Source organism: Erythrolamprus reginae, chromosome 10 (assembly GCF_031021105.1).
Source record: "Erythrolamprus reginae isolate rEryReg1 chromosome 10, rEryReg1.hap1, whole genome shotgun sequence".
Classification (NCBI taxonomy): domain Eukaryota; kingdom Metazoa; phylum Chordata; class Lepidosauria; order Squamata; family Dipsadidae; genus Erythrolamprus; species Erythrolamprus reginae.
In genome coordinates this window covers 23,700,237-23,721,973 of record NC_091959.1, presented here as the reverse complement: position 1 = coordinate 23,721,973, position 21,737 = coordinate 23,700,237, and the positions used below count along the sequence as shown (strand labels likewise).

The 21,737-nt window shown below is 40.9% G+C and overlaps 2 protein-coding genes across 3 annotated transcripts in view; one reads left to right on the top strand and one right to left on the bottom strand.

The window, feature by feature from the left end:
• WDR93 (WD repeat domain 93) overlaps nt 1-5,527 on the bottom strand; it is a 39,547-nt gene extending 34,020 nt beyond the window's left edge. For both annotated transcript variants that reach the window (XM_070763304.1, XM_070763305.1), the window contains exons 1-5: nt 5,260-5,527; nt 2,704-3,015; nt 1,859-2,054; nt 1,477-1,541; nt 199-281 (exon numbers count right to left, since the gene is read on the bottom strand). In XM_070763304.1, coding sequence (XP_070619405.1) covers nt 199-281; nt 1,477-1,541; nt 1,859-2,054; nt 2,704-2,970 — 611 coding nt within the window. In that variant the 5' untranslated portion in view covers nt 2,971-3,015; nt 5,260-5,527. The remainder of the gene's footprint in view (nt 1-198; nt 282-1,476; nt 1,542-1,858; nt 2,055-2,703; nt 3,016-5,259) is intronic.
• Nucleotides 5,528-5,584: 57 nt separating this feature from the next.
• Nucleotides 5,585-19,879, top strand: PEX11A (peroxisomal biogenesis factor 11 alpha). Its single transcript, XM_070761938.1, has 3 exons — nt 5,585-5,751; nt 12,803-12,918; nt 17,748-19,879. Exons 1-3 carry the CDS (start codon nt 5,681-5,683, stop codon nt 18,305-18,307), a joined length of 747 nt encoding a protein of 248 aa, XP_070618039.1. The 5' UTR covers nt 5,585-5,680; the 3' UTR covers nt 18,308-19,879.
• The last annotated feature ends 1,858 nt before the right edge of the window (nt 19,880-21,737 follow it).

Below are 21,737 nucleotides of genomic sequence, written 5' to 3'. Positions count from 1 at the left end.
ACAGGGTAGATAGATAGATTTTAAAAATTAATTAATGGTGCGCCTCCAGGGTTTGGACTCAAAACAAATTTTATCATCAGGAGGACATGTTAGGTGCGCCTGTAGGAAGGGCTTGTTTTTAAGACTTATTTTATATCAAAGCCACCCAACTGTAGATCTGGACCTTGAGCCCACCAGATGGTTATAGGAGGCTAAGACTTGCCTTGTAGCAGGAATCCTGCGTAGTCACTCTCCTGCGAAAGTTCCAGTGCCACACAGATGTTCCGTTTGTTGATGTCTTCCTGACAAAACAGGAGAATACGAAATATGAGAGCAGGCTAGGCATGGTCAATCGGGAGAGCAAGGAGATCAAGACTACAATATTTGGGCCACGAAGCTGCACAGCTCCCTCTGACAGAAGAACAAAGGGGTCATGCCTGGAATCCATTTTGAGCGTTGGCTCTTCAGGCCTGCTCCATTTAGAATTGTGGGAAACTGGGTGGGGCGGGGATTGTAGGAGCTGGGGAGATACATAGTCAAAATAGCATTCCGTTCTCTGAAAGTCAAGGCCACTCTGCCCTGTACTGGAGGGATGTGACTGAGAGGCATCTCCAGTTGGGAAGGTGCATTGATGGGACCATGTGATGGTCATGAACTCCAGAAGTTGTGAATAATTATTTATTTTATTTTATTGGATTTATATGCTGCCCCTCTCCAAGGACTCGGGGCAGCTTACAATACATTAAAAAAAAAAGAACAATACAAAATAATTGTTTAAATCTAATTAATTTTAAAAAACTAAATGTACTAGTCTATAAAACCCAGTATTATTTTTTAAAAAACAAATCATACCCACTCAAATAACAACCATACATAACATTCATCGGCATAGATGATTCTTAAGACTCTTGTGGAAGGCGAAGTGGGTGGGGGCAATATGAATCTCCGGGGGGAGCTGATTCCAGAGGGCTGGGCCCTCCACAGAGAAGGCTCTTCCCTTAGGCCCCGCCACGCAACATTGTCTAGTTGACGGGACGTGGAGAAGGCCAGCTCTGTGGGACCTAACCGGTTGCTGGGTTTCATGTGGCAGAATGTTCCAACATCTGTCTGAAGTAGTGTAGGATTTCCTGCCTAAGTAGGGGGTTGGACTAGAAGACCTCCAAGGTCCCTTCCAACTGTTATTGTTAATGTTGTTATTGTTATGTGGGTGCAGGGGGAAGGGACTTGGACTTTCTTTTGGATGGGGAAAACCCAGAAACTTTCAGATTCGGGTTTTCCCAGATATGTCAATATGACCTCTCTATTGACAATGAAGATTAAAGATAAAGAAGGTTTTGAATATTATGAAATATGCATGAACTTTTATGAGTGGTTAGATAAGAAACTGAATTGGGGAAAAGTTGAGTTAATATTTAAAAAAAAAGCTGAAATTTAGACAAGTGGAAACTGACAGGTAGATAAAGATAAGCACTAGCAGTTCATAGGAGACAAACTCACCACTTCGTTTATGGATCTTATATGTAAGAGGTTTTCCCTGACAAAGCAAAAAAGACGTGCAAAACCTGAAAAACAAAACAAGAATGATTCTAGTGGAGGTAAAAAATTTCCTTCATGTTCATGAGAAAAGCCCCAAATGGTGCCTTTATTTATTCAGTAACCATACTTTGATTGGCTGAGAATGCTACCATAAATGAAAATCATGTAAATTTTCTTCTGTTTGAAGAAATCAGAATTTACTCTTTCCAGCTGTTCAATAGGAAAAACTTGAAAACTCACCTTGTAAGACTTTGCTGAAGACAGCCATAATAAATTGTGAAACCAATCTGCAAATTAATCACTCCTTCTCAAAGAATATACAGTAAATGCATAGCATACCTACCCATCTCATCCACTGTTCCAAGAACATGGGAGACCCCACCAAGGACTGACAGCTTAATGGTGCAAATTTCAAGTTTGGTGGCCTCCCAAGTACACAAGCTCTCACAGGTGGTTGAGCTGAAGACAGAAATCCCAGTGGAATGCCCTATAAAGATGTACCCTTCGGAAGCTGACAGGCAGTTTACCCTTCCTGAAACCTGGGAAGATTCGAAAGAGAATATGTCTACCTCAGAAACATGAAGATTCAAGAGAAGAGAACATCATATTTACCTCAGAAACATGAAGATTCAAAAGAAGAGAACATCATATTTACCTCAGAAACATGAAGATTCAAGAGAAGAGAACATCATATTTACCTCAGAAACATGAAGATTCAAGAGAACATCATGTCTATCTCAGAAATGTGAAGATTCGAGAGAACATGATGTCTACCTCAGAAACTTGAAGATGCAGTATGAGCACCATCATAATTCCAATCCCTCTATAATACAATGTCTTTTATATGTGGGGATTTTTTTTTTACTACATCTGATTTTTAAATGATTCAATGCCTTAACATCTTTGGCTCATTAAAAACATGTTTAATAAATCTTTGGTAATTTTAATGGCTTTGATGGAATTATAAATAAATGATCTCTGGGATGAAGGGTTCATCTAGAAATACTTAGATTTACATGTTTGTGGTAACATCCAATTCATATCTCACTGAAATTATACCATAGTTAAGCCAAAGTAAAACCAGTTTGATTGTCCAAGAGGATGACACTGTGGAGGAAATAAAATATGGTGCTAATGTCACCTATGAAGATTTCCTTGGATTATTTATCTGAAAGAGCTTTAGATTACCGTGAATTTATTTGTAGGGAGACAGAGTAAGGGGGTGAAACTTTGCTGCTCTGTCTCCTGCAACTGGCGCCTTTCTTCAATTCGATCCCAGGCTCTTCCAAACAAGTCTTTCAATATTTTATTGATCATGCAGAAAGGCTGAGGCAAGGGGTCCAGGAGTTGGTCAGGGTCATTGAGGAAGAAATTTTCCTCTTCATCTTTTTTAATCCAATCTTTTTCGGTGGGTGGAGGAATGTCAAAGTGCTGCTTTCGAAGATAGAAAGGCATCTTTTCTCCTCAGTGTTTTTGTCCTGCACTCGGCTCAAATGAGTTCTACAATAAAATTCAATCCAATTATTAATCCGGCTTTTTCTATTTCTCTTTTTTTTTTGTAAAGTTCTTTATTTTTTCATTATACACATATGAAAACATTCTTTTTCCATTAGAAGTGTGTTGTCTGGTTATACATCATTTTCTTATAGCTTTTTACAATTTTCTCTGGTTACATTCTCTTTTATTCTTTTTTCAACATATTACACATTTTATCTTGATATATTACATTTCCTACTCATTTGCTTCCTTCAGTTCCACACCCCTTTCTTTTTTTTCTATCCACTTATAAAACATCTCCCAAACCGCATATACTCTGTTCTTTATCTCTAATTGCTCATGTTAGTCTATTCATTTTCTGCACAATCTAATATTCTCCTTATCACTTTTTCTTCTTCAGTTAACTGTCATAAATTAGGCTTTGTAAAGGGAGGGAAGGAATTTGGTTTCAAAGCAGAGAGAAGCAAAGAGGATTTAAAAAACAAAACAAAACTCAGCTTTATTTTTCAGAACTAACACAAAGCACCAAATATACATAATACTATTTTCTCCTCCTATTTTCCACACAACAATCCTATGAAAATGACTGGCCCAAAGTTAACCAGCTGGTTTTCATATCTGAGGTGGCACTAAAACTCACAATATTCTGGTTCCTAGCCAGGTGCCATACTTATTACACCAAACGGGCCTTCTATGGAACACGTCTGCCCATCCATCCATCCATCCATCCATCCATCCATCTATTATCTATCATGTCTGTCTGTCTGTCTGTCCGTCTGTCTCTCTCTCTCTCTGTCTGTCTCTGTCTCTGTCTCTCTCTCTCTCTCTCTCTCTCTCTCTGTCTGTCTCTCTCTCTATCTATCTATCTATCTATCTATATCTATCTATCTATCTATCTATCTATCTATCTATCTATCTATCTATCTATCTATCTATCTATCTATCTATCTATCTATCTATCTATTCAATTTGTATGCCACCCATTTCCCTAAGGACTCTAGGCGGCTCACAATCAAAATTATTACTTTGCTGCAATCCTACACACACTCTTGCCAGCTCTCCTCGTAACTTAACCAATGCTCTTTTGCAATAACTGAACACTTCTTTTTGTTCTTTTGAGAAGGCTTGTACACTGTCAGAAGTCCCCTAAGTTTGAGCTGGGCAGACACAGAAGCAAGAGGGAAGCAAACTAAACAAAAACAAACAAAATGCAACACAACGACTACTTGTCCTGTCAACGACTACTTCAGCTTCAACCACAACAATACACAGGCACACAACAGATATAAACTCAAAAGAAAACCACTCCAAACTAGATTGCAGGAAATACAACTTTAGCAACCGAGTAGTTAATACATGGAACTCACTACCAGACTTTGTAGTATCATCACCTAACCCCAAAAATCTTACCCTTAGACTATCCACTGTTGACTTCACTTGATTCCTAAGGGGTCAGTGCATAGGCGCACCAGTGTGCCTTTTGTCCCCCATTCTACTGTTCCTCTATTATTAGTACCAAATATCATGTATAAAAACATTGTTATATCTTTGTATACTTGTTTTGTATACTGGACAAAACAAACAAACAAACAAATAAAATAAATAAATAAACCCAACAAACAAAAGCAACCAAAGCAGAAACAAAACCCAACACAACCAGTAACAAATAAAACAGAAACAAATTATAAAACAAGCAAAACAAAACACAAAATGAACATGAAAATGAAAAAACAATAGAAATGGAACAAAAACAAAAAACAGATTCCCAGTGCATCAGAAAAATGCGGAGTCCTCGGAGAGGGGCAGCATATCACTCACTCACTCAATCAATCAATCAAATAAGTAAGTAAGTATGTAGTAAGTAAATAAGTTAGAAGTAAGTAAGTAAATAAGAAGTAAGTAAGTAAAGAAGTAAAAAGTAAGTAAGTAAATAAATAAGAAGTAAGTAGATAAGAAGTAAGCAGATAAGAAATAAATAAGAATTACATAAATAAGTAAATAAGTGAATAAATAAGTAAATAAATAAGTAAATAAGAAGTAAATAAGTAAAAAGTAAGTAAATCAGAAGTAGACAAGAAGTAAGTAAATAAGTAAGAATTACGTAAATAAGTAAGTAAATAAGTAATTAAATAAGTAAATATGTAAAAAGTAGGTAAATGAATAAATTTATAAACAAACAAATAAGCAAGCAAACAAGCAAGCTCCGTCTCTCCAGAAAGGTTAAGGATTTGCTATGTAGGTATATACCTGGGATGCTTTTAGAGCTGTCGAACTACAAAGCCCATCAGGCTGGGGAGGATGAGAGCTGCAGTTTTCCCCCGAGAAACTGTAAAGAAGGCTCCTTCCCAGCAAAGGGGGGGGAAATTATGCACCCAGAGGAGCCCAAATCAACCCCCCCTCAAACTTCAACCGAAGCTTCTTCCTGTCTCCGCGCACACCTGTGTCTCTCCCACACCCCATCACTAGCGTACACCTGTCTCCGGAAGTTGACGCGTTGCTACGGCAACCCCCGGGCGGAAGGAAGCGGGACAGGCGCGGAAAGGGAGTCCCGGGGAATGGGAACGCCGGGGGCGTGGCCACGGTTCGCCCACGCCCCCTCTCTTCCCTCCTCCCTCTCTCGGAGGAGAAACAGCTGATTGCCGGCCGGAGTTCTAAGTTCGGTCCGGCGATGGTTGCAGGTGGCATGGAGGCTTTTGTGCACTTCACCAACCAGACGCAGGGTCGAGAGCGGCTTTTTCGGTGAGGGGGAGCAGCGGCGCTGGGGCGGAGAATAATGGGGTGGCGGTCCCCCCCCCAACTTCCTTTTCAAGGAGCTTGCAGAGTCCCCCCCCCCCCTCCGTTTGCCAGCCTGTCCGATTGGATTTCCCACGACCTCCTCCCCACTTCAACTCCCATTTACAGATTAACAAGAGTTGGAAGGGACCTTGCAGGCATACAAATCTAATAAATAAATAAATACATCTAGCCCAACCCCCCTGCCCAAGCAGGAGGCCCTACACCTGCCTCTACACCTAGACTCGAACTCACAACCTTCTGGTTGTGAGGCAAGAGCTCCATCTCTTCAGGCCATAAAATCATTGGTTTGGGAGGGACCTTGCAGGTCATCTAGTCCAACCCCTCTGCACAAGCAGGAGGTCCTACACCTGCCTCTACACCTAGGTTCGAACTCATAACCTCCTGATTGCGAGGCAAGAGGTCCATCTCTTCAGGCCATAGAATCGTTGGGACCTTGGAAGTCTTCTAGTACAGCTCTCCTGGCCTTATAGCCTGCCAGACAAGTGGCTGTCCAGTCTCTTTTGTGAAAGCTACCAATCATAGGTGTGCATGAAGATTCTCAGGCATCTAGGTAGTCATGGTTGTCTCAAAGGTGCTTTTTTTTTCAAGAAGCAACTGGACTTTCTGTTGTTTTTTCTTTTTGAAGATGTTTCGCTTCTCATCCAAAAAGCTTCTTCAGCTCTGATTGGATGCCATTCCCCACCATTCAGTCAGAGTTGAGGAAGCTTCTTGGATAAGAAGCGAAAGATCTTCAAGGAAAAACCAGGGAGGTGATGATTCCAGAGGGCCGGAGCCCCCACAGAGAAGGCTCTTCCTCTAGGTCCCGCCAAACAACATTATCTAGTTGATGGGACCTGGAGAAGTCCGACTCTGTGAGATCTAACCGGTCTCTGGGACTCATATGGCAGAAGGTGGTCCAGCAAGTAATCTGGTCCGATTTAAGTTGAAAGCCACAACCAACCAATCGGGCATGAGGCAGGGTATTTCTGCACCCCTTTGACTTTCATCAGACCTGATGAATCAGGATGTGTAAATGTAGGCTACAGGTATATCTTTGCACAACCTGGTCACCTGCTTCCTGAAACAACCTGTTCCCAGGTGTTGTGCAAAAGACACCAGGATTCATGCATGCTGAGTTTGCACAACATGTTAAGGCTCACATTAATCACATTAATGGCCATTGTGTGACGGAAGTCACAGATCTGATAACTTGAAGGAACTGTAGGAATTACTTGCAATAGAGGCTTGCTTCAATAGAGGCCTCAGTAGATTTTCTTAATTTGTCTTTGACATATTTCTTCACAGCTCTTCACTCCTTCTTCTGAGTGATTTGCAAAGGTGGCTCCACTCCCATTATGGAGATTACGCAATGTAAAAAATAATGCAGTGTCAGCAATGAAAGAGAGTGGAGAATTGTTGGGATTTAACAGGTGCTGGGGAGGATGTCAAAGTTGCCTTCTCTTGTGGATTAGAAAGGTGAAGAAGTCTCTTTTAATTCAGCTACAGGGGATGATACTCATCCCCAAGGCCATTAAGCCTGCACTGTCCGCAGACATTTCTGTGCTCATGTGGTACATATGGTGTCCTGGAACACTGTTGTGTATATTGGATTGTACACAAATGTACACTATGGTATTTCCCTAGAAAGGCAAACATTCCCAAATCTAGGTATATTTAGAGCTGGTGTATTATTATTATTATTGTTGTTGTTGTTGTTGTTTGTTGTTTTTATTATTATTATCATTATCATCATTATCATCATCATTATTATTATTAATTAGATTTGTATGCCACCCCTCTCTGAAGACTCAGGATATTCCAGATGTGTTTGTTTGTTTGTTTGTTTGTTTCCTTATTTGTATTTATATGTCACTCACTCCAAAAAATGACTCAGAGCAAACAATAATAGTCACAAAAACAACAACAAAAATACAGCAATAAAATCAGCAGTGCAATAAAATATATAATGCCCCCCAAAAACCATCCATACTTACAGTCAATCCTAATTCCAGGTCTGCCGGAAAAGCCAGGTCTTAATGGGTTTCCAGAAGACCGGTAGGGTGGAGATAGTACAGATCTCTGGGAGCAGTTGATTCCAAAGGGATCATAATTCCTTTGTGTTGGGAATTGTGTAGTCTTTCTCTTAGGACTACAATTCCTTGGATTCCCAGCCCAGGAAACTTTTGGACAGGATGGTAGAAGATTGAAGAAGATCCAATTTAATGGAAATTCGATCACGAAGGGGGAAAATGATCCCTGCATCATCCCACAAAATATCAATAAGAAAATGTAAAAGAAAAATCAGTAGGAGAAAGAGACTTGCCCGATAATTCCCTAGGGGAAGACTTTTGAGTTAAATAAGGTTAAATAAGATTCAGGAGGGAAGTGTTTTGTTTTTTTATAATTTTTGTTATTAATTTTCATAAAAGACAAACAAAACAAACACACATTTAACATATATAGGGGCTACAATTGCCCCACTCAAAATAGAAGTCTTTCTAATACAGAAAAGGAAAAACACTAAAATTTGTAAGATCAATACAGAGAATAGAAAGGAAAGAAACATTTTCTTATATATTTAAACTTTTCTTTAAAAAATCTATTCATATACAAATAGCTTTTTATTCAATCATTTCATTTAGCATTCTTTTTATTAAACCATACATATATCCTTTCCCAAATTTTATAAAACTCAGATTCTTCTTCATTGTTTAACCGCCTCGTCATCATGTCCATCTCAGCACAATCTATTATTTTCCTTAATATTTCATCCTCCATGGGGATATCTTTTCCTGGGAGGGAAGTGTTTTTAATAAGAAAGTGAACACAAGAAAAAGGGGGCACAATCTGAGGTTAGTTGGGGGAAAGATCAGAAGCAACGTGAGAAAATATTCTCAGAGTAGTAGATGCTTGAAACAAACCTCCAGCAGATGTGGTTGATAAATCCACAGTAACTGGAATTCAGTAAAATCCAGTAACTGAATTTAAACATGCCTGGAATAAACCTATATCCATCCTAAAATAAAATACAGGAAATAGTATAAGGGCAGAGTAGATTATTTATTATTTTTATTATTTATTAGATTTGTATGCCGCCCCTCTCCGTAGACTCGGGGCGGCTCACAACAATAACAAAGACAATGTAAGAACAAATCTAATAATTTAAAAAGCAACTAAAAACCCCATTATTAAAAGCAAGCATACACACAAACATACCATGTATAAACTGTATAGGCCCGGGGGAGATGTCTCAGTTCCCCCATGCCTGACGGCAGAGGTGGGTCTTAACAACTTTACGAAAGGCAAGGAGGTGGGGGGCAGTTCTGATCTCCAGGGGGAGCTGGTTCCAGAGGGTCGGGGCCACCATAGAGAAGGCTCTTCTCCTGGGTCCCGCCAAATGACATTGTTTAGTCGACGGGACCCGGAGAAGGCCATCTCTGTGGGACCTAACCGGTCGCTGGGATTCGTGCGGCAGAAGCCGGTCCCGGAGATGGACCATGAGGTCTTTTTCTGCCATCAATCTTCTATGTTTCTGTTTCTATGGGTAAAAACAAAGAATATCAGAGCGTATTGATCTTACTGCTTTGCATAGGTGTGAGAATCATGAACAGCGCATATCCCCTCTACGTAGTAATTTTTCTCTTTGAATTGTTGATATGAAGGTGGGGGGGGATAACCATGCCACACTGCTTTGTGTTGTTATTTCCTGGTGTTATGTAAACTTATCTTTCAGCATCACACACTGCTTTTTGACTCGGACTACGTGCTGGGTGATCCATTTTGTTTGGCAGCTTCACAACTTGCCTCACCTTCATCCCCTCGAGGCCGTTGTGTGTGGGCTCTCCTCCAATTTTATCTTTGCAACAGGGCAACCCTCTGCGCAATAAATTGGACTGGATGTTCGCGCTAGGCTCAATGGGATCAGTCCTTCCTCGCCTGTAAATGGAACTGAACCCCAATCTCAAAAGTCGTATTTCAAATGTTGGGCGGTTATCTGCTTGATGGGTAATGCAGGAAAAGGTGGCATGAAGCTCCCAGGTTCAGTCAGATGGGCGTTAAGGTAGGAAGAAAAAAAATGGGGCAGGGAGGTATATAAATTTTATTTACGGTCAAAGACCATCAATATAATATTAATTTTATTTTATTTATTTATTTATTTTGTCCAATACACAATGAGGGTTTTAGTGGGTATATATCTATATACACATAGTAAAATACATGGTGAAGGTTATAGAGGAGATACTCATAGTAAAATATATCTATGAAATAATAGAAAAGAAGGTATAGTAATAGAACATATCAATGAAAGAACAGAAGAAAGGTATAGGAGAGCAATAGGACAGTGGACGGAAGTGCACTTGTACTCTCCCCTTACTGACCTCTTAGGACTCTGGATAGGTCAACTGTAGATAATCTAAGGGTAAAGTGTTGGGGGTTTGGGGATGACACTATGGAGTCTAGTAATGAGTTCCAAGCTTCGACAACTCGGTTACTGAAGTCATATTTTTTACAGTCAAGTTTAGAGCGGTTAATATTAAGTTTAAATCTGTTGTGTGCTCTTGTATTGTTGTGGTTGAAGCTGAAGTAGTCGCCGACAGGCAGGATGTTGCAGCATATGATCTTGTGGGCAATACTTAGATCTTGTTTAAGGCGTCTTAGTTCTAAACTTTCTAGGTCCAGGATTGAAAGTCTAGTCTCGTCGGGTATTCTGTTTCAAGTGGAGGAGTGAAGGGCTCTTCTGGTGAAGTAATAATAATTAAAAGGAAAAAGAACAGGAAACAGGACTTTTGGCTGAGCAACCAAGATTGACCCATTGTAGCTATACAAGAGATGTACGTATCTCACTATGAAGGCACACACTTGTGACGAATCCCTGCTGCTGCCGTGCAGAATCTGGCCGCCTGTGCCGTAATCCTGGCCTGCTCATCCCCAAGCAACCACCGGAGACAGGCAACGTCCGAGCGGCCAGGATATCCCTCAATAAGTGGCAGAATATGCTTTCTCTTAATGTCGGTGTAAAAGGGGGAGGGGAGGTAGTATAATGACCTATTATGGTGGGTACCCTATAGATGCAAGGAATTACCTGCTGCTTCATTCTGTTCGATTATGATACCTTTTGTGTAGGATTCAAAGTTTTATCCCATCGGAGCTAACAGCCAATAGACGTTTCTAAGAAGACAAATGTTTTTACTTTTTGTTTGTTTGTTTGTTTTGCAAGCAAATGCTTTTGGAAATAACCATGTTTTTCCAGAATAATTGAGTAAAATAGACTCTTAAAAAAAAAAAAATTATTGCAATTTTCCAATTAAAAACTAAAGCAAGGTTTTGGTCCCTCAGAGTCGGCCTTCTCCAGGTCCTGTCAGCTAGACAATGTCGCTTGGCGGGGCCTAGGGGAAGAGCCTTCTCTGTGGGGGCTCCGGCCCTCTGGAATCATCACCTCCCCCCAGAGATTCGTACTGCCCCCACCCTCCTCGCTTTCCGCAAGAGTCTGAAGACTTATCTATAGCGCGAGGCTTGGGGCCACTAGGCCTTATCCCATGGCCGATTTTTAGTAGTGCCAGGGTTGTTTAGAATAATTAGTTAATTAATTTTTTTGATATGCGGTAAACCACCGTGAGTCCTCTGAGAGGGGTGGCATATAAATCCAATAAATAAGTAAATAAATTTTGGTTGGTTTGATTGGTTTCCAGACACAATTCAAAGTGTTGATGATGACCTATAAAGCCCTACAGGGCATCGGACCAGATTACTTACGGGACCACCTTCTGCCGCACGAATCCCAGCAACTGGTTAGGTCCCACAGAGTTGGCCTCCTTTAGGTCCTGTCAACTAGACAATGCTGTCTTGCAGAGCCCAGAGGAAGAGCCTTCTCTGTGGTGGCCCCACCCCTCTGGAATTAGCTCCCTCCAGAGATTTGCATTGTCCCCACCCTCCTCACCTTTCGCAAGAGCCTCAAAACTCATTTACGTCACCAGGCATGGGGCAATTAGATCAAGCCCCCTTCCTCTGTTTACGAGATGTAATGTGTCGTTGTGAATGAATTGGTTGACTGTTTTTATTATATATGGGATTTTAGTAGTAACTTTTAATTAATTAGATTTGTTGTTGTGTTGCTTTTGTAGCCTGTGAGCTGCCCCGAGTCTTCGGAGAAGGGCAGCATACAAATCTAATTATTATTAACAATGATGATGATGATGATGATGATGATGATGATGATGATGATGATGATAATAATAATAATAAATCAAACAAACAAACAATACAACCTACAAATGGAAAAATTCCCAAATCTGGTATATTTAGCTGGTATATGCCAGATGTGTTTGTTTGTTTGTTTGTTTGTTTGTTTGTTTGTTTGTATACTTACAAAGCAAGCCTGTATATATGTAAAATATAATTCCATTAATACAGCTTTATGCCATTGTAATTTCCTTCTCATTTCCACATTTTCCTAGTTGTGGCTATTGTTATATACTCAAACATTTTTTTCTTTTTTCCTATTCGATATACAGTATACATTATTACCTTTATCCCATAATTCCATACTCTTATTCATATTTATGTACACTATATGCATCATGTTACACTCATTTAAGTTTAAGGTTACATCTCTCACATTTCCTCTTCCTTTTTTGTTTTTGTTTCTTCACATACTTCATTCTTATTTAAATGTATTCAGTAATTTTGCCCATCATACAATCTATCCCAGATTTCATAATACTGTACCCTGTTTCTTCTCTCTCTCTTAGTTCCATGGTTAGTTTGCTTATTTCAGCACATTCCAACACAGTAAAATAGTCTCTTATGCACCACTTGGTACGTCTCCTCTGATTGAGCAACATTACTACATATTAGAGCATTTTGCCTTAGAGCAAAACAGCCCTGTAGCATCTTTTGCATGGGGGAGGAACTTGCACTATATATACCGCTCTGAGTTTCATTGTGGGAACATGCAGCTTGTGCTTTGCCTGTGATGTGTGACCAACCATGCACCTCTCTTTCCTTCCCTTTCCAGAGCAACTCAGTATTCATGCATGCTGCTTAGCTATATTTTAGAGCATAAGAGTCGCCAGGAGAAAGTGGTTATGAAGCTCAGACTTCTGGAATCGAGCATGAGCTCAGGACGCAAGAGTGAGTATATGTTAGTTTTAGAAACCGTCTGTTGAAGAAAGAAAAAAAGAAATGGATTGCTGATCGTCCCAAAATAAGGGTAATCAAGACTGAATTTGATTGGAGCGTGGGACAGTGATGAAATCCAATTTTTAAAAAAATTATCTACTGGTTCTGTGGGCGTGGTTTGGTGGGCACAATATTATATCTGGATTCTACAGATCTCGTTGGCTAAGCAGTGTCGGTTAGTGGGGCTGTGGTGGGGGAGGGCCTTTTCTGTGGTGGCACCGGATCTCTGGAACCAGCTACTTCTTGAGATCTGTACTGCCCCTACCCTAATGGCCTTCCAGAAAGCCTTAAAGACCTGGCGGCAGGCTTGGGGCTGTTGAGCAAATGAGGCATCTTTTGACCCGGCCACAAAGGATATGAATGTTTTTTTATAAGGGGTTTTAAATTGATTTTTTAAACTGTTTTTTAAGATGACTTTACTGTAAGCCGTCCAGAGTCTCCAGGAGTTGGGTGGAATACATATAAATTAAATTAAATATGGCTTGGTGGACATGGCAGGGAAAGATATTGCAAATCCCCATCTCCACTCTACTCCATGGGAAGGATTTTGCAAAATAAAAAATAAAATAAAAAATCCCACGCCACTCTGGGGCCAGCCAGAGGCAATATTTGCCGGTTCTCCGTACTACTCAAAATTTCTGCTACCGGTTCTCCAGAACCTGTCAGAGCCTGCTGGATTTCACCTCTGGTGTTGGATTGTTTGTATCCTTGGGGGTTCTTACCTGCATTCAGCTTGGCATAGTTTGGAGCTGAAGGGGGGTGGGAATGGATCCTTCAGTCAAAACAGCACTCTTAACTGATGAGTCAATCACATTCCAACATCTGGCTGAGAGGAGGAGGAAGAGGAGGAGGAGGAAGACAGATGTCGCAGGGCAACCAGCTCCCATCTTGGTTGGACAATGTGACAGTTGTTTTGGAAAACTTGAGAAACTGAAACAAATATTGGAGTGAAAAGCCTGGAAACTTTAGTACAGTGGTACCTCTACCTAAGAAAGCCTCTACCTGCGAACTTTTCTAGATAAGAACCAGGTGTTCAAGATTTTTTTGCCTCTTCTCAAGAATCGTTTTCCACTTACAAACTCAAGCCTCCGAAACTGTAACCAGAAAAGCAGGGAGAAGCCTCTGTGGGGCATCTCTAGGAATCTCCTGGGAGGAAACAGGGCCAGAAAAGGCAGGGAGAAGCCTCAGTGGGGCCTCTCTAGGAATCTCCTGGGAGGAAACAGGGCCTCCACCCTCCCTGTGGTTTCCCCAATCGCATACATTATTTGCTTTTACATTGATTCCTATGGGAAAAATTGCTTTTTCTTATAAACTTTTCTACTTAAGAACCTGGTCATGGAACGAATTAAGTTCGTAAGTGGAGGTACCACTTTACTGGCTTTTTACCAGTAGCACGAAGATGGTGTATCTAAATGAGTTGGATTTGTAATGGGTGCATTACTTGGAGCCTAACAAAAGGATAGGTGAGAGGGACAGAAAAGGAGCAGTCACATTTTTTCCCTAAAAAGAGAGAGAGAAACCTGAATGCAGTATACCAGAATGGGATTATAGATTAGGATTCTTGTAATATTGCCCTTGGGAGACCATGAGTTGTAATCCTGATTTAAGATCCAAGCCTTCTGGGTGACCTTGGGCCAGTCACTTTCTCGTAGCCCTTGGAGGAAGGCAATGGCAGACCACTTCTAAAAAACAAGAAAATGTCATGGACTTGTCCAGACAGTCTGTGATAATTGAACATGAGTGGGCAGGGAAAACAAATTTATCCTTGATTTATCAATCAAAATAGTTGCCCCTTTGTTGAGGCTACGGGAAGGTGTAAGCTGTTAAGCAATTTTGATCTGCTTCCATCATGGACTCATTCATTAATTTGGAGGCACAACAACTAAGGCTAAAGTTCTATCCAAGTCCCAGAAAAAGAAAATATTGAATTTTTGGGTCCTAATACCTAGGATTATGCTCTAATGTTTGCCACTTGCATAAGATTTTGATTTCATAGACAGTTCCTGATGGGAATTTAATAGCGAGAGTTCCTTACTGTTTGCGGTAGATGAATGATTCATCTTTGCTTCACCCTTGTCCTGTTTTGGTGCCTTCCAAAGGATTGTAGCTCCTATGGATTATAGCTCCTAGGATCCCTTTGGTTGGAATTACCTAATACATCCAGATTTGAGTCTGTCATCTGCACCTCTATAACTGTCTGGTTTGGTGCTGCAACCCAACGGGACCGACACAGACTTCAGAGGATAATCAGAACTGCAGAAAAAACAATTGCTGCCAACCTGCCTTCCATTGAGGACCTGTATACTGCACGAGTCAAAAAGAGGGCGGGGAAAATATTTACTGACCCCTCACATCCTGGACACAAATTGTTTCAACTCCTACCCTCAAAACATCACTACAGAGCACTGCACACCAAGACAACTAGACACAAGAATAGTTTTTTTCTGAACGCCATCACTCTACTAAACAAATAATTCTCTCAACACTGTCAGACTTTCTACTAAATCTGCACTTCTATTCTACTAGTTTTTCTCATCATTCCTATCACCCATTTCCTCCCATGTTGACTGTATCACTGTAACTTGTTGCTTATATCCTAACATTTTTATTAATATTGCTTCTTCATTGCTTATTTGACCCCTATGACAATCATTGAGTGTTGTACCACATGATTCTTGACAAATGTATATTTTATTTTATGTACGCTGAGAGCATATGCACCAAGACAAATTCCTTTTGTGTCCAATCACACTTGGCCAATAAAATTCTATTCTATTCTCTATTCTATTTGTCCACTGCAGGAATATTGCGAGCAAAGCCCTTTAATTAAATCTGTGCTCAGAGGCTTTTAAATTCTATATTTTTCTCTTCTTGCCTTCCTGAGTCAGTAGATCTTTGGGCTGTTATCTTGGTGGCCTTGTGGGGAGGGGAAGATTGATGTTATGGCTTTCTCTTAAGAGGTACTGCCGATTCCTACCTGCTAATCTTCATTCCTTGCGCCTGCCTGGGAAAGTCTGCTTTGCGTATTAATCAAAATGTCTCCATTAGCATGTCACTTCATGATTATTGTACAGTATTCTCATGCCCTGGATTGTTTGTGTCTTAACCTGTGTTTCATCCGTTCACAATGCATGCATGCATGAGAAATGTGCTATTACAATTTTATTTTTATTTTTTGGTCTGGGGGTGGAATAGCCTGTTTGACTGGCCTGAGCATTTCTCAACCCCTGCCTTTGCTATTGTACAATGGGTTGTTGTTTTTTTCTTTCTGTGGAAAAATGCTTTCTACTCCCAGCTCATTAAGCAATCGTCCTATAAGTTCTTCCCATACCCTAAAGGTATCCTGCGAGGCCTAATTTATATGATACGGACATTTATTGATATGCCAGAATCTTGATGGAGCATATACAATGGGCAATTTGCTCCTGGCAATGATAAATCTACTTTCTGGGCATGAAATGCTATATATTGTCACCTACCTGTTTTAAATTCCTTCTGTGTTTTAATTTTTATATTATTTATATAGTTACTGGAAGTTTTCATTATTATTATACTAATTTTAAGCATCGTATTTTCTCTTTTTAAAGACAGTTGTTCTGAACACAGAAGATGATAGATAGATAGATAGATAGATAGATAGATAGATAGATAGATAGATAGACAGACAGACAGACAGACAGACAGACAGACAGACAGACAGACAGACAGACAGACAGACAGACAGACAGACAGACAGACAGACAGACAGACAGACACCCTGGTTTCCCCAAAATAAGACATCCTCTGATAATAAGCCCAGTCGGGTTTTTATGTGCATGGCAATAAGACCAAGCACTTATTTTAGGGTTTTAAAAAGTATAAGACTGGATCTTCTTTTCAGGAAAACATAGTAGATAGATAATAGATGGCATATGGATATATGGCATAGAATAGATAAATAGATAATATGAATGGATTGGATAACAGAGAGAGAGAGAGAGAGAGAGGTAGGTAGGTAGGTGGATGGAGGGAGATAAATAGATAGATGGATGGATGGATGGATGATAGACAGGCAGACAGATGGACTAATTACAGAAGATTACCCTTAATGAAATCTAGGAGTAGCCATGAATGAACTAGAGTGTTTTAATAGTAACTTTCCACTACTAAGACACTAGGTTCAGTGTTTTCTTGGCATCAGGCAAAGCCATTTTTATTTCCCCCACCTTTTTGTTCATTGATGTGTTAATATTTGTACACTGCAATGAGGCACGTCCACCGTTATCAGCTCTGTTGTAAAAAGCATTGAAGTATTGCACATTTAATTATGACCCGAGTTTACCAAAAGAGGACTCCTCGTGGGTGGTCTTTTATGGGTTGGCAAAGCTCCATGTTGAAAAGCCGCCTTCCAGCACTAGAGATGAAGCAAATGGCTAGAAGAACTCCCTATGGATTGGCAATTTGGAGACCTCCGATATTGGACGGGGGCTCTCAGAGTCCCTGCCCACTGACGTGGCCTTCAGATTGCTATCCATTAAAACTTTAGAATGTTTTGAAAGATCTACTCAGAACTTGAGCTAGACCAGGGGTGTAGACCAGTGTTTCCCATCCTTGGCAACTTGAAGATATTTGGATTTCAACTCCCAGAATTCCCCAGCCAGCGAATGCTGGGAGTTTAAGTCCAGATATCTTCAAGTTGCCAAGGTTGGGAAACACTGGTGTAGACCATAAGACACACCAATCTCACCATAAGATTCCAGGCTTTTTCCACCCGCGTGTTTCAACTCTGCTTTCTCTCACAGTGTTCCGGCTTGGCAATATCGTGCACGCCCTGTTGGCAGCCCACCAAGCCTCCCAGTTGCCCTACACCATCCCTCGCTTCTGCCTGACCGCCTCCAATGCGAACCGAGTGATGTACTTCGCCTGCGACACCGTCTTGTGGGTGAAGAGCGTCGGGCTCATCTCGGAGGTCAACCAGAAGAAGTGGCGCAACTGGGCGACCAAGTGCTACTACTACTCCCTGGTGATAAACCTGGTCAAGGACTTTTATGAGCTCTGCTGGCGCATGAAGCAAACGGCAGGCAACCAGAAGCCTGAAAAATCCTTGACTCCTGGCAGGCAGAAGTTCCAATCCCTGACCAACAATGAGCTGCAGACTTTTCTCCTCCTCGTATTCCTCACATTAAAGAATTATCCGCCCCTGTTGCTGGATGCGGTGAAGAACCTTTGTGATATCTTCAGTCCGTTGGACCGTTTGGGCATCTACAAGACCAACCCTGGAGTGATCGGGTTGTGTGGCCTTATCTCCTCCATGGTGGGAATCCTTACTGTGGTGAAGCCACACTTACGGTTGAAACACTGAGCAGAGTTGGTATCTTCATGCATCTTGACTTACCCTCTCGGACGATGGAGTTTCGTCCCCACTGGTTGAATTCTTCCTTCTTTCCTTGTGCTGTCACGTTGGGCAGCCCAAATGACCCGGGTTAAGCTTGGAGAGGGATAAAGTGCCCTTGATTGAAGATTTTTCTCCAGTTATGCAACAGAGCAAGCAAAACTCACTACTCAGGATGTGTCGGGATCAAAGCCTTGGTGATGGGCCAGTCCGTCTTTTATCCTGGGATAGAGAAGAACGGATTTCGAAGTTCGTTTGAAATTAAGTTAATGTGAAAACAATGCTGGGATCGGAAGGGAAGCAGTAGTGGACTCCTGCTAGTACAGCTAATTGTGCGCAGCTCTGCAGCTCTGGCGCGCGAGGGTGCATTCGAGCAAAATGTTGCTTCCTGCACCTATGCAGGGAGTGAGATTTTGCACAGAGGCGCATGTGCGCAGGCGTTTTTCGGCATGCTTGGAAGCAAAAAACCTAGATGAAACATGCACACACATGCATCCCTGTGAGAGATTTTGCAGGGTGCAAAATTTGGCTCAAATGCGCATTTGCACGCTACAGCCACAAAGCTGCACGCAATTAGCCCTACTGGCAGGAGGGAAGGAATCTCATCAACTAAAAGGCAATAATCTTTTTTTAGTTGTCATTCCTTCCCTCCCCATCCCACCATTGGTTTATAAGGATTGATTGCTATTATCTGGGATGAATTCCAGAATTTAACAAACCTTCTTTAACCAGAAACATTAGATTACATGTTCACAGGCAACCAAATTGCTGCCTCTAGCTAACTTTTAACTATTCTGGGTTTCTGGTCAGACTGTGAAGTTTTGTTTCTTTTTTAAAATGATTTTAGTTTTTGTGCCATGCTCAAAAGCCTTGGTGGCACAGTAGTTAGAGTGCAGTACTGCAACCACTTCTGCTGATCACCAACTGTCAGCAGTTTGGCAGATCGAATCTCAGTAGGCTCAAGTTGACTCAGCCTTCCATCTTTCCAAGGTGGGTAAAATGAGGACCCAGATTGTTGGGGGCAATAGGCTTACTCTCTGTAAACTGCTTAAGGAGGGCTGTGAAGCACTGTGAAGCGATATATAAGTCTAAAATGCTATTGCCGTTCTTTTGCCTGTGAAATCAAGATGAACATATGTTCATCAAAAACACATTTGATCTCCCTGACGAAGGGTATACAGTATGGAACAGCCCACCCCCTAAACTTGGCAACTTTAAGATTTGTGGACTTCAACTCCCAGAATTCTCAGACCAGAAGTCCACAAATCTTAAAGTTGCCAAGTTTGAAGACCTCTGGTATGGAGCATTGTTTTCAGGTGCTAAATGTGCAGGGGAAGTAGGGGAGAAGTGTTTTTGTGCGTTTCTGTACATTTGTACTTAATTTCTGCATTGCTAGAAATGAGACCGTTCACTTTGGTTTACGGATAGGTCTAAAGAACCACGTTGTGCCTTTTTCTTCAGCATTCTGATTCTCTCTGAAATAAGTGCAATTATACCTGGCTGAGAAATAAAAAATGTAAATAAAAGAATGTCTAAACCCTTTCACTTTGGAAATGAGTCCACTGTTAGTTTATAGTGCAAAGCAAGATGTATGACAGGTAGTCCTTGATTTAAACAGTCCTTCAAACTTACAATGAAAAAGAGACCTTTTTTCAGAGTTGTTGTTGTTGTTGTTGTTATTATTATTATTATTATTTTTATGTCAGTACAACACAGCAAACGAGATCACTATGCTGGATTTCGTATTTCATCACCAGTCGGGCTCTTCCCAAGCACCTAGGACTGCGTGATGTAGCGGCGAATTATGTTTGCCGATCCCAGTAAAGCGGCCTTTTGCAATTGACAGATGGAGATTTTGTCAATTCCGATGGTTTTCAAATGTCCGCTGAGATCCTTTGGTACCGCGCCCAGCGTGCCAAGTACCACTGGGACCACTTTCACTGGCTTATGCCAGAGACGTTGCAGCTCGATTTTTAGATCTTCGTATTATTATTATTATTATTATTATTATTATTATTATTATTATTATTATTATTATTATATTTATATGCCGCCCCTCTCCGGAGATTTGGAGCGGCTCACAACAAAAACAACAATGTGACAAATCCAATATATTAAAAGACATCTAAAAACCCATTATTAAAATCATGCAACACAATCATACCATATATAAACAATATAAGTCCAGGGGTATTTTAATTTCCCTATAAAGCCCTACATGACATCAGACGAGAATACCTTCGGGACTGCCTTCTGCCGCAGGAATCCAGGTGACCAGTTAGGTCCCATAGAGTTGGCCTTCTCCGGGTCCCGTCGACAAAACAATGTTGTCTGGCAGGCCCCAGGAGAAGAGCCTTCTATGTGGCGGCCCCGGACCTCTGGAATCAACTCCCCCCCAGAGATCAGGACTACCCCCACCCTCCTTGCCTTTCGCAAATTACTGAAAACCCACCTATGCCGCCAGGCTTGGGGGACATAACTGACCCTTAGCTGTTTCATTTTATGTTTGGTTTAATTGGATGGTATGACTGTTTTATAATGGGTTTTATAACTGTTTTTAATATTAGATTTGTGCTTTGTAATGTGTTGTGAACTGCTCCGAGTCTTCGGAGAGGGGCGGCATACAAGTCTAATAAATAATAATAATAATAATAATAATAATTATTATTATTATTATTATTTAATTAATTAACAAATAAGATAATAAAATAAATGGAAGGCTGCACCCACAGAGAAGGAAATACAATACAAAATTGTTGGGGTGGGAAGGGAAGAGAAGAGAAGGAATAATAGTTTCTTATAGAAATACAGTATTTCATCGGTAACAGAACTCAACTCCGGCACCATTTTGACGTCGAAACGTTGCAAAGACACTTCCATGGGAAAAGACCCAAACACACCAAAACGCACATGTGTATGTGTGTGTATATAAAGCAGCTGCCTTACAAGGCAGACTCTGCAGGTTCAAATCCCATAAGGATATGGCTATATACTATATAAATACACAAACACACATTCAGTCCTCTCTCTGCCAACTCGAATGTTGTTGCCAGATATTTCAGTTTGGAATGACGGTTGCCCTTTGTGCTTCAGTGACTCTTTGCCAGGCTTAAGGGAAGAATTTCTAGTTTACATAATCTCGTTTGCTTTTTTGCCTACATCATGGAGTAACAGATTAGGGTGAAAAGCATCAGACTTGCAAAGGAGGAGGTGGCAGTTTTCATGAGTCCAAAGAGGTAGGCATTGGATTAAATTCTGGGGCAGGGAGGAGCTGATCCATTTTTCCCTACGTCTGCAACAAAGAATAAATGTTCGTTCTTTTAGCATGAAAATGAAACATATTGAAAATTCTTGAATTCATGAAGGATTTTTCATAGTTATATAGGAGTAGCTGACAGTG